Here is a 13,879-nt window from a genome sequence, read left to right as displayed (position 1 = left end):
AAGCATGGATACGGTAGCATATATACATAACATGTGCACTCATATATTGGGTACACTATGATCCTTTGACGCATTATCATTAGACACACAAGACATGTACACTGCTCAAAAAAAAAAAAAAAATGGGACAATGCTATATCTCCCGTTCTACTGGGCCGATTGACAAAATTCAAACTGCGTTTTTCATGTCTCGAAAGCGCGACTTAGGATATATATTAGATTTATATATAGCACTATTCTAACATAGGTATTTTGACACAAAATCGGACTTTTTCTGAAATAACATACCAATGTTTTTCCATATTTCGATTCTACGGCTCAAATTATGCCAGAATACCAAGTTTTGTAAAAATCGTACGAGTAGTTTTTAAAATATTAGCTCTCAAAATTTTAGCTCCTCAATGTTAATTGAATTTGGCAAATATTTATTAATATCTCTTTTTTTACTAAACTTTTTTTATTTTTTCTCTCACATTTCGAAATTTAGGTTCATTCCAAATAAAATTTACCCATTTTTTGTGTTTTATTTTTTAAATTTCTATTTTTAAATAATTTTTATAAATTTTTCGAAAAAAATTTTGAATTATAACCTATAAAAATTTTACCATCATCATAAAGTAGGTGTATTTTTAAGCATATCTGCAAAAAATTAGACTTTTTTATTCAAATTTTCTAAGATATACACGAATTTACATATTTTCGCGTTTTGAAATTTGGCATCTTTTTTTTGAGCGATAATAACGCCAAATGTGGTCTATGGATTTTTGTTACACTGAATTGCCACAGCTATTTTTAGCCTTAAATTTCAAGTAAAATTTTACGAAGAATTAATTATATGAATTTTTTTCCCACAATAAGGCGTAATAAATATTTATTAATGCTATATGAAAATCTATTTTTTAAATTATAGATGATATTATTCAAATTTTTAACATTTTTTTTAAATTTCTCTCTTTCTTCCTTTTTTTAAAAAAATAAGAGTACGTTTTTCTAAGAGTAAATTTTTACCTTCGGCCTTTTATCGTCTGCTACTTTACTTCGTTTAAATCGAATTGTCTAAAACTGAGAATTTTCGTTTAATGTTTATTTGAATTAATTGAAAATATTTTATGACATTAACTGCATAATTTATTTCTAAACAAACTGTTGCTTTTGAAGTGGCTGAAAGAGCGGCAGATACTATCATCCATATTTTTAAAGCATAGTATATTTTTATAGAAATATAAGATTTTGAATAATCATTTTTATAAAAGTCAAATTATGATATAAACATACAACCCTGTAGAGACTGAATTAATGGAAGTTCAATGGTTATGTAGAAATGATCTGCAGCTACTTAATGGCTGGATAAGTCAGCAGATTCTGTGGACAAGCAAGAATAATTATATAAACGACACCCAACATTCTGTATTTTTGTATTTAATGTCAATTTAATCTGTAAAAATGTATTTTTGTGCGTAGCTTATTTTCATTATATCCTTAAAATTCTAATTTAGAATGTAATTGTCAAAAACTGAATCCTAATCATCAGTAATATAATAAGTAATTATTACGGTTATTAATAAATCCTTCTTATAATTGCAAATATTTCAAAAAACTTTCTGTCTGAATGCAAATATTTTTCTATGCAAAATTTTTAATTTATATTAATCAAGATTGCACACGATATTATTTATTTGCACTTCAGTTTTTACCGTCAGCTCTAGTAGAAGTTACAAATCAATTATATTTAATTAAGGATTGGATTGGATTATTTAATTATGGCAAAGCACACGAGAGCTATCTGCCTAAAAGGAGGGATGCCTTCGTGGAGGACTTTCTAAGGTAAACTGGCTCGTATGCACGTTACACATGGGGAAAACCACCAAAACGCCCATGCAGCCAGCCCGTTCGCGGGATTCGAACTTCCGACCGAACTACCAGTGCTCAGCGTCTTTACTGCTCGGCCGCTAGTGGGCTATTTAATTAAGGAATGACCATCTAAATTTAGAAACAGCGTACCGTAACAGCAATTCAATTATTGGCGCCGAATCTTGCATGTTACTCCTGATTGGCAAGCTACATGATTTTTAATGAGTATTCTGGTTTTGCTAGTAACTTCATTTGGAAATCGCGCTTAAACTATGTTAGTTGCTTATTTGAACATAGAAAGAATATGGAAGCTATTTGGTTAAGATGCTTTCATAGAGAACCTTTGTAAAGAGAACCTAGAAAACTACGAAAACCAACCATGCAAAACCCTGGTTACCTGGGTTACCTGGGTTAGACTTCGCAACAAACAGTTAGTATTTAACAATCTTCAAATGCTAGGCAACTGGTGAGGCTCCAATTAAATCTCCAATTTAATATTTTATTTGTAAATATTTAAAATATTGTTGTATACTTAGACACAAAAAGCAGAACTACCAAGCCGTAGTGCAAATGAATATTCATTTTCTTTTGCAATAATTGTATTCACTTAATATTCTTGGAATATGAGCTAAAGATGGAACGTTCTCGGAAGATTAAAGAAGTGTTTAAATCCAGTGATATAAGGTTTGTCTTAGAAGCTCAGGATCAAAACGATTCTGCAATTGCCCCATTAGTTGACTTGTAAATGGTTGTGAATTAAGCAGATGACTTTTAATCTTACGTTTTCAGTCAGACAACGTATTCCAAATGTTTTGTATTGCATGATAATGCATTTTTTCATTATTCAATAACCAGTCGGAGAACCGCTTGTGTTCCGAAAATAAGTATGTGTACTCAATCGTCCTGCATGTTTTTCAAATTTGTCTTCTTGTGATTTTTTTCCTTTCCCAAAACTAAAGTTGCCTCTCAAAGGAAAGTTTTTGCCATTGAAGAGACAAAAGGAGTATGACATCTACTTTTAGAGGCATGTCAAAAACAGATCTCTACAAGCCTTCTCTTCCATTACATGTTGTGTAGTCAGACAAAAAGTTGCATCAGCGTAAATTCTATAATCTATTTTTACTAAGATACAGTGAATATATATTAAATCTTTTACATCAGCTTAAGTAATTCGGAATTTTTGACAGAATTGTTGTCGGAACTAGGACTTAGAAAATAGGTCATATTGAATATTTCGATAATCCAATAAATTCAAGGTCGAAGCTTCAATATTTTATTTTCGGAGGGAGGGGAATTTTTTTCAGTTTTGTTCCATTATCCTAAGTATATTTGCTTCGATTCTTTATTTTTTCTATAAAAGCGGAAATCTTACGCATGGTATACATATAACGCATAGCTTCAATTAAAATTTAATAATATACAGGGTGTTTATAATTAAAGTTCCACATTGAAACGGTCATAAAACAAAAACTACTGGATCAAATGTTATCAAACCTGGTAATCATGTAAAAGAGATCATAGGAATTTATTTTCCGCGAAAAAAGGAAGTTCCAAACCTCACCACGAGGGGGAAAATGGCGCTGTATGCAATATTTTTAAACGAAATATGGGTCGGAATCTAACTTAACCTTTTGTTACACGGGTTTAATATGTTGCATACCCTTAAGAAATTTTGAAGTAAGAAAATTACCATTTTAAGGCGTTAAATTCGATAAACGTCGAGTGCGCCATCCGTGTAAGTGAGAAATTCGTCCGTGAAAACCACGAATTAGCGATTAGAAAATGTGAGATCGCAAATCACTCGCACAAGTGCGTACAATCTGGAAATCGTTTTTTTACAGATCGCTAATTTGTAATTTTTGAAGCCTGAATTCGGCCCTAAAACATGAAGATACTGATTCAAAACGCTTTTAATCGATTTGGGCCAAAAAAATCCCTCGTGTTATCTATCTAGTTCCATTGCATTCTCCTACTGCATTCGATTGCATAGCAGTCATTCCACACCGTTTGGTGTGGAATGACAGCTAGTTTTATAACTGAACCATTTTTCTCTGAAGAACAGTCGACAGCTGGACTACTGTGATTGCAGCTCATTTAGAGTCAATGTTAAAATGTTTCGTGATACATGAACTGCAGTAACGTGGCATTTTAGATACTACGATTTTTATGCACGGCTGGGCCCCACCTCACGTGTGTCGCACAGTTACTTAGGCAACATTTCACGAATGAACGTCTTATACGCCAACACTTCCCCTCTTCCCACCAGACCTCAACCTCTGTGACTTTTAGCTATGGGGTTTTCTCAAAAGCACTGTTTATGGTGATAATCTGAACAATTTGGCAGAAATGAAAAATGTTAAACACTGACATGTCCGTAACATTCCTCCCGATATGCTAAGAGCTGCTGTTGAGAATGCAGTAACAGGATTTAACTTGCTTTCGGAAAATGCTAGACGCTACATTGAACATGCTTTGTAACACGTTTCGGAAAATATTAAACACATTTTAAGCAGATGTTTTCGTGTCTTATTTCATTTAAGAATCTTGTATACAGCGTCATTTTCCCCCTGGTGATGAGTTTTTTTAACTTTTTTTTCCTCGCTGAAAATAAATTCTCATAACCTCCTTTACACGATTCCCAAGTTTGATAACATTTGGTACGGTAGTTTTCCTTTTATGACCATTTCAAATTGGAACTTTAATTATAACCACCATGTAAATTAAACTTTAAAAATATTACAGTTTGGTTCAAGTCCCAGCTTTAAAAAAAATATATAAATATAATCTTTTATATTAATCCTCTTAGAAAGAATGTTTTAAGAAGCTAATTTTTCTCTCGTGTTATAGATTGTATAAAAAAACATGATCTTTAATATGATTTAGATTGTTTCAGCCGATATAAGAATCGGGTCACTCGGTGGTACAGAATTAACCCTGCTGGACTGTTTTATTTCTTTGTCATTTAGCAAAAATCTTTTAATTAAAATATTTATCCTTTGGACTTCGCTTTTTTTTTATTTATAGTTAAAATGACTAGAAAATGAAAAGCTGTCTTCAGCTGAAACACAATTCATGTAATTGATATTTTAAAAAATTGACAAGAAAGCAAAATTTATGGAAGTCTAGCAATCGAAAAATCTTAATTTTCTTGTGTGTGCACTGAAAATAACTGTAGAAGGAAAGAAGAAAATTAGGGAGAAAAGTAAGCAAAAATTTGCAGGGAAATTTGGCTGTCAGACATACCAAGATGTTTCAAAAAGTTGGACGCTTTTGAAGATACTTTCAGGATACTTCAATGAATTTAGGTGTTCAAAGAAAAAACACTTGGACGTGTACACCAGCAAATACCATTAATTGAGCTTGTGGTTAACAGAAAAGACAATATGGTTTAGACTATATGGTTGTATAAATTTAAATTACGTTATAGAACATTATATCTTTAGACTATATGGTTGTATAAATTTAAATTACGTTATAGAACATCATATCTTTAGACTATATGGTTGTATAAATTTAAATTACGTTATAGAACATCATATCGTATCATAAATGGAGAATCCCATGATTTTCTCATTCGAATTATTTGAAGATTCAGGAGTTTATCCAGTGATGTATGTGGATGTCACCTAAAGATGTTTTTTTTTTTCCTCCTGATGAAAAAGCGGCCGAGCGATAAAGTCACTGAACGCTGGTAGTTCTGTCCGAGGTCCGAATCCCGCGAACGGGCTGGCTGCTTGGGCATTTTCGTGGTTTTCCCCATGTGCAACGTGTATGCCAGCCAGTTCCCCTTAGAAAATCCTCCACGAAGGCATCCCTCCCCTTAGGCAGATAGCCCTATTGTGCTTTGTCATAATTAAATAAACCAAAACCTCTTGATGAAACCAGTCTTTCCTTTCATCTCATACCTTCAAAATGTTTAGTCTCTAAAGACTGATAAAGGCTCTGACCAAATATTGATGAAATGGATTGAATTGAATTATTAAGTTACGTCAAAGCAGGGCTATCTGCCTAAAAGGAAGGATGCCTTTGTGAAGAACTTTCTAAGGGAAATCAGCTGGCATACACGGTACACATGAGAAAATCCACGAAAACGCCCATGCAACCAGCCGGTTTACCGGGATTCGAACCCCGGAGTGAACTATCAGTGTTCAGCGACTTTACCGCTCGGCCGTTTGTGGGCCTTTATGAAATGGAAGGCGATAACTTTATTTAAAATGATTGTCAGAAATATCAAGATATTTCGAAAATTTGGATACTTTTTAATATACTTGCGGAATGCCTAAAGAAAATGAGCAAGAATAAAGTAGAATGAAGAAAAAGAGCAAGAATAAAGTAGAATGCCTGAAGAAAAAGAGAAGAAAAAATACATTTTACGGTAAAATTTAATATTTGTATCTTTTTTTAAATTTAAAACTTTTTAATCTTATGATATTTGATTTTTACGATTTCAAAAATAAAATATTTGACTAAAATATGAATAACATTTAAGAAGCCAAATGTAGGATAAAATTGTGTAAAGCAATGGGCACAATGATAAAACTGTTTAAAGCAGTGTATGCAAGTCATCCTAAGTTAAAATGTCGCAATCCTAAGTTAAATGTCTCTTTTATTTATATATATCTTTTCTGAACGGAACATTGAAAGGCGTGTTAACCGTGCTTTACTGTATTTTCTCTTTTAATATATGCAGTTTTCAAACGCATCGTAGTCTGGGTTACAAAGTATTCCTCCGAAAGAAACGCAATTTAAATAAATAGAATCAAATTCTGGAAAATTTATATTAATAAATATATTTAAAATGCTCAATTCGAAGGAATAAATAGAAAATTTTAAAACAATTATCTGAAGAGACAATGCAACACAAACAATTAAAATAAAAGTTAAGAATTTAAAAATTACCTAAAATAATAACTATGACAAAAAATATATATAAAGAAAAAAAATTTTTTTATTTAAATATTTGAAAAAAAATAAATGCTGCACCTTTATTTACGCAGTTCGAATAGGTAAGTAGAAATTTTTAAAACAGTTACTCGAAAAAAAAAACCATGCAACTTAAACAATTAAAATGAAATTCGAAAAATAAAAAATTACTTAAAATAATAAGTTATAATTAAAAATATAATATAAAGAATATTATTTGGAAAAAAGGAACGATGGTGACTTTTTTTCCTCTCACAGGACAGGAAACTAGGTTGCCATATATTAAGAAGTTCGCCAAGTAAAGTATTCTTGGCGCAAACTGACAAAAAAGTGCCAACATAAATTTGTGAATTTCTCCGTAAATTTCGCTCCAAATTTTACAAAATTTCATATTTAGGCGTAATTTGAGTAGTAGAATCGAAATATGTAAAAAAATTGGTATGTTATTTCAGAAAACGTCCGATTTTGTGTCAAAATACTTATGTTAGAATAGTGCTATATATAAATCTAATATATATCCTAAGTCGCGCTTTCGAGACATGAAGAACGCAATTTGAATTTTGTCAATCGGCCCAGTAGATCGGGAGATATAGGACTGTCCCATTTTTTTTTTTTTTTTTTTTTTTTTTGAGCAGTGTACATACTGAAACATTAGGTGAACAATGTTATGCTAGAATAAATAATTAGTAAAGTGAATTAAAAGTTAGACCCTAGATTAGTACTGTGTAGTACAGTGTCTTGCTACTGGATTATTTGTGCTGTTTCCTCGGTACATTAACCTGTGTACCTTCCTGTTTACCTGTGTACCTGTATCCTTTGTAAAGATATTAATACACGTATATTAGCTACACAGTAATCAGTGGGTACCCAGGCGTTAGGTACGTGCTACTTTAACATACATTAACAATAGGTACTTAATACAATACTGAACAGATAATGGGTGTAATTAATTTTAGAGCGGGACCTTAGTTTGATTTTTGCGATACGGTGTCGTGTTACAGGATAAAATGTGCAGATGCATAGTTACATTATCATGTATACCGAACATAAATTCATATTCATATATACAGACATTTTGGGTGCACAATAGCTATTGGGTATACACACATTAGGTACTTGATTATTCAGTGCGTGATTGATGTATATTATATTAAGCTATACAGTGCCAAGTTATGTGATAATACTAGAGATGCATGGATACAATTACATATAAACAAAGACATACAGACACAATTACATACATACAAAAGCGTATGTACGCTTATATTTGGGTACATAACATTCATTGGTGACATAAACATTTGGTACTTACTTCATATACTTACGTAAACTCTAGATCCACAAAACAATGTTATAACTAGTAATGGGTGCTTATTAACCCTTTCACCGTCCTCTCCTGTCCGCGAAAATTTTCTCCCAGCGGCCGTCTGTTTTTCATAGTGTGTAATGCTGTTTTCTCTGTACCTCATAACTTTAGTAGATGAATGTCAATTAATATTAAGTAAAATTATAAGGAAATAAAGCATAATCGAAAAATAATAATATTTCTGCTTATTTCTAACAGCAGGGTAATTTGATAACATCTGATCCAGGCGGTCCACTCCTCCCATTTTGTTGTTCTAATCTTTTACAATTATTGGTTTTTTTACAGTTCTTTTCCGTGTTCCAACATCATCATGTGACATTTCATCAAGTTATTATGGACTGTACACATCAAACGTATATCCTTCTTGTCTTTCCAATTCACAACCTCATTTTTCTCTTTTTCTGCTGAGTAGACGTTGAAGCCATCTCTCACTGTCTTGTATCTTATGTAAAATGACGCGAATATTCACAAATTATTCAATTAGCATTAGAATTCAATTAGCAATTACAATTCAATTAGCAATAGAATGCCTGATTAGTGCTACCCTTTAGGAGGTATTATATTGGTTATCATAAATTAAGGAAAAATCACAAAAATAGCGATAACTTCCTCAAAAATAAGCCAAACCGTGTAAAATTTGAATATGTTGCCAAGTAAGAGTAGCTGAATAAAACTGCTATATGCAAATTAGTGGCGCTGCAGTCGGAATACGTCATCTGCGAGGAGCATAAAATCCATGTTTGAGACCAAGCCCACATATTTCACTGTGATAGTGACATCAGAAATATGAGATAGCCAATTTGTAACAATGACTTCCAGCCATCATTTGCCTGCAAAACTACGATGGAGAGCCATTGGGAGACTGGAGGCATGACAAAGTCAAACAGAAGTGGCCAGATGGCTAAATGTGAGTCCTTCTGTGATTCATAGACTTTGGAGGCAATTTCAAACCACAGATTCGGCATCTAGGAGGTTCAGCCAAGGACGGCCAACTGCTACGACGAGCACCGATGACCGATATTTGACATTATGTGCACGCATGAATAGAACCGCTACTCCGACTCTTCTTAGATCCTCCCTTGCTGCAGCCACCGGAAGGTTCGTGTCAACGTGAACTGCGCGTAAAAGGCTTCATGAAGATAGTCTGCATGCGAGACGAGCAGCCATTTGCGTGCCGCTCACGTCATGCCATAGGACGGACCGTTTACAGTAGGCACGACAACATGTCCACTGGACGCCTGATCAGTGGAGGACGATTCTCTTTACGGATGAGTCCAGGTTTAGTCTAGAAAGCGATAGTAGGCGTTATTTGATATGTAGAGAACCTGGAACCCGTTATCATCTATCAAATATCCGTGAAAGAGATGAATACGGAAGAGGCAGTGTCTGTGTTTGGGAGGTGTTTGTCTGTCTTTGGATGGACGCACAGACCTCCATGTCTTTCCAACGGAAATCGCGAATGCTCCGGCTTATAGAGATGACATCCTTGATGCTTATGTGCGCCCATGTGCCGGGGCAATAGGTGATGCTTTCCTGTTACAGGACGATAACGCAAGACCACACAGGGCTCGCATCGTAAATGATTATCTTCAACAGGAAACAATTATGCGCATGAAGTGGCCAGCTCGATCCCCGGACTTGAACCCAATCGAGCACGTTTGGGATGTTTTATACAGATGTCTAACTGCTCTCGATCCTCCCCCTCAGACCCTTGCCGCGCTTGCAACTGCTTTGCAAGAGAAATGGCTCTCGCTTCCTATGGAACTGATAGACCGCATAATTGAAAGCATCATGCATCGCTGTATGTGTTGTTTTCCTTCTAGAGGCGAGCATATTCCATATTGAAGGTACTTTTCCTATAGCAAACTGACACATTCGATTTGTTCATTTGTTCACATGTGCTAATTTCTATGCTACCATAATTGTCTGATAATTTATATTTATGTTATTTGATACCTTACTATGTGTTGTATATTGTGGGTAAGTTTCATAAAATTCTACATGTAACTTTTTTAGTAATCGTGATTTTGTGATTTTTCCTTAATTTATGATAACCAGTGTAGAACAAGCAAAAATAAAAACTCAAACAAGTAAACATTTAGAAACCGTTTTAAACGTTTAAAAGTTTTAAAATGTAGAAGAACGCTTGAGACGCGTTACCGCCGCCCTACGGAAGTTTCACTTGAACGCACTAGACGCGTTACGGATGACGAAGAGATTAATTTCATAATAGGACACTAGGTTGATATTTTGCCTTACTGCGTCACGTTGCATAGAAATCATTTATTCACAGAAGGATTGGAAAATACGACATATTTCAAAGATTTTATAGTTTCCCCTTTTCTTTCTTTTGACCTTAATTTGCTCGAAATACTGTCCAGTCTCCGATATTATATGTAATTTTTTAAAGCTCTTAACATGTTATATGAACGGTGTTATTATTTTCACTTCAGCTGCAAGAGAATGTATTGTAAACATCATTCACAATTTATCGAATAAAAAAATGTAACGCCTTGAGTAATTATATCTTTTTTTCTCTCTCGCACATAATAATTAACTGTTTTAAGTGCTCTCATTTCTTATCTATCATTTTTAATTTTTCAAAAAGTAGATTAATAAACTATGACTTTTACATTTAAATTTAAATTTCTTTTGTAGATACAAGTTGCTTTCTTCTTGGTGATCGCAAAAGTTGTAAAGATGATTGCCCCTCTAACATGCAGAAGAAAAAAGGAAGTGAAGATTGTGGTAAGAGCAACTTTAAAATACGGAATTCATATTTTTTGAGGGGTACAGCTACATTAAAAATGCTTTCAAAAGCAAATTAATAATTTAAAAATATATTAAAAATCGCATTAAAGAGGTCCCTTTTCAACAATAAGAGAAACTCTCTATTTATATTTCTTAAAAGCCAAACAATTAAACCTACTTTAATATCCTATGCAATAATGACTTGGAGAAGTAATGAAATACACATACACAAAAGAAAAACCAATCCAGATGTTTGCGTATTTTCAGAATTACAATATAAGATATTTCTCCCACCTTCTTGGCAAGCCTTCGTGGTGTAGTGGTCAGCACACTGAGCTCGTACTTCAGAGGTCTGTGGTTCGATTCCCGGCAAAGGCGATTGCTCATTTTTCATCTTGCTGCTTCAACCTAATGTTTCTACAACAATATCAACCCAATGTTTCAACCTAATGTTTCTACAACAATATAACTCGAATTTTTTCAAAATTATTTCATTTGCAATACAATGCAATTTTATGAACAGCAATAATTTCGCAATGCTTTAATTCAGGAATTTTTAGACGGGTAGGAAAAAATACAAAGATATGTAACAATTTGTCATTTTTAGTGTCAATAAAAAAGAATAACACGTTTTTAAAAACCATTCTGCATAAATATTGTGTTTTGTTTATAATTAATCCGTAAACCTTGCTTTTTAAATATTATGAGAATCTTAAATAAAAGCAGTATATATATTTTTTTTGTTGTTGTTTATTATACAAACAGATGTTTAAAACATGTACTGATTATATAAGAGCTTTTAGAGGCTATGTGTGGGAAATATGAAATATTTAAAAGAACAGGCTAATCAACATATTCTCCGTAAAACTATTTATGAAATATTTTTAGTGTCAATAAAAAAGAATAACACGTTTTTAAAAACCATTCTGCATAATTATTGTGTTTTGTTTATAATTAATCCGTAAACCTTGCTTTTTAAGTATCATGAGAATCTTAAATAAAAGCAGTATATATTTATTGTTGTTGTTTATTATACAAAGAGATGTTTAAAACATGTACTGATTATATAAGAGCTTTTAGAGGCTATGTGTGGGAAATATGAAATATTTAAAAGAACAGGCTAATCAACATATTCTCCGTAAAACTATTTATGAAATATGAGAAGGCATAAAATAATAACAGTATCTTGTTGAAAAATAATTATTAAATGTAAAAAAGAATACGAATATTTTAGAACAAATGTTAAAACATATATGGTATTAATATCAGGTTTTATGGATTAGAATTATATCTTTATTATAAAAATAATTTTAAACAGACCATTTTGCTAATTTTTATCCTTTTAATTCAAAAATTGGAAATCTATCATAGCTGCAAATTTTTAGAAATTTTAATTGCGAACCTTTTGTTGTTATTTTTGTTCTTACATCCGATGTACATTGAAAGTGAATTGCAGATTAACCAAAGAAAAGTTTGATAAAATTAGGGTTCTTTGATAAATCAGTTAAAGTCTAGCTACGTTGAGAAAGTTCTTACCTTCTTTTAACTTTTCCAGGGTCCAAGAAAATTTGCAGTTTTATTAAATATGTTTTTCTTTGTATGTAACTGATTCGAAATACGCAAATTTGTCTTTGAATTCGCGTATTTCTTGGGAAATTTTGAATAAAATCTCTAATTTTTTAAAGGTACGCCTAGAGATACATCTATTTTTTAAGATGATGGTAAGAATTTTATAGGTTTTTATTCAAACATGTTTTGGTAATTTTATAAAAAACACAAATATAAAAAAATAAATCAGAAAATACCTGCGAATGTTACCTAGATTGATCTTAAATTTCGATTTGTGAAAGAACGAATCAAGTAAGTTTAATAAAAAAATCTGATGTGTACACCACATGACTTCCTTGTACGGAATATTAAATTATACGCATTTTTCTTGCATTTCATTTAAACTTATTGGATTGAATTAAATCTACTTCGCCGACAGTGCATAAACCACAATAGATTAAATGCATTCTTTAAAATTCATTCTAGTATTTGTTTACCATAGCGACACTCTGGCACTAGATTCACTTAAGAGTATTAATAATTATATATCAGTTAACTTATATAATAATTATATAACGGAAACTAAGTTAATATAACTGTTATATAATCCAATAATTATATAACAGTTAGCTTATATATTTCGTTCATATTATAACTCATAATGCATAAAATTTATATCATTTAAAGAATAGAATTATCTAATCATCGCCACATGTTCTGTTCAAATACTATAATAAAGCTAGAATAATGTATAAAAGAAATTAAGCAAACAAAACAAAAAAGAAACAGTTTTTCACAGACTATTGAGTATTTCTCATTTAATTTATTCAGTTCTCACTTCCCGAGAAGGTAAAAATACATAAAAACTTAAAATATCTATATTATAAATTACGAAGTAAATATTAAACGTTTATTTCCTCGAAAAAATTCCAGAAAGAATTAAGCATGATTTAATTAGCAATATTAAATGAATGCGTTATCTTTGTTGTTGCGAAGCTAAGTTTCTCTAGATTGGCAACAAACCTAGTAGTCTGCTGTTTCAAATGTAAACATCAATGGCCGCCATTAAAAAAAGGCTTAGCGGCACATAGACAACATTAAAATTGTTAATAATTCTAAAAATATTGCATACAGATTTACTAAAGACATAAAAACCTTAACCGGAAGATAAAAACAACATAATACAATCACTTTTAAAGCAAAAAATGTACAATTTACAACCATATAAGAGTAAAGAAACTGAGATCACTGAGCCGGGTAACAGAGTGTATATATAATATAAATATATTTATATACGTTTGGTGCGGCCGATTGCAACCAAAATACGAAGTTCACATCTACATGTTATAGCAGTCCTATTTACAAAATTTCAACGTTCTGAGGCTACTCGTTTTTGAGTTATGCGAGATACGTACGTACGTATGCACGTACGTACATACG

At 32.1% G+C, this 13,879-nt stretch overlaps 1 protein-coding gene across 1 annotated transcript in view; it reads left to right on the top strand.

Annotated features, from left to right (window-relative positions):
• The window catches only part of LOC118190411 (uncharacterized), a 161,034-nt gene that overhangs the window by 85,407 nt on the left and 61,748 nt on the right, over window positions 1-13,879 (top strand). The window contains exon 12 of the mRNA XM_085827050.1: window positions 10,799-10,888. Coding sequence (XP_085683176.1) covers window positions 10,799-10,888 — 90 coding nt within the window. The remainder of the gene's footprint in view (window positions 1-10,798; window positions 10,889-13,879) is intronic.

The sequence above is a fragment of the Stegodyphus dumicola genome, chromosome 11 (genome assembly GCF_044657685.1).
Source record: "Stegodyphus dumicola isolate Sdum_Otavi_A_Nest chromosome 11, ASM4465768v1".
NCBI lineage: Eukaryota > Metazoa > Arthropoda > Arachnida > Araneae > Eresidae > Stegodyphus > Stegodyphus dumicola.
The sequence above is the reverse complement of the archived record's forward strand: the minus strand, read 5'-3'. Positions and strand labels throughout refer to the sequence as shown.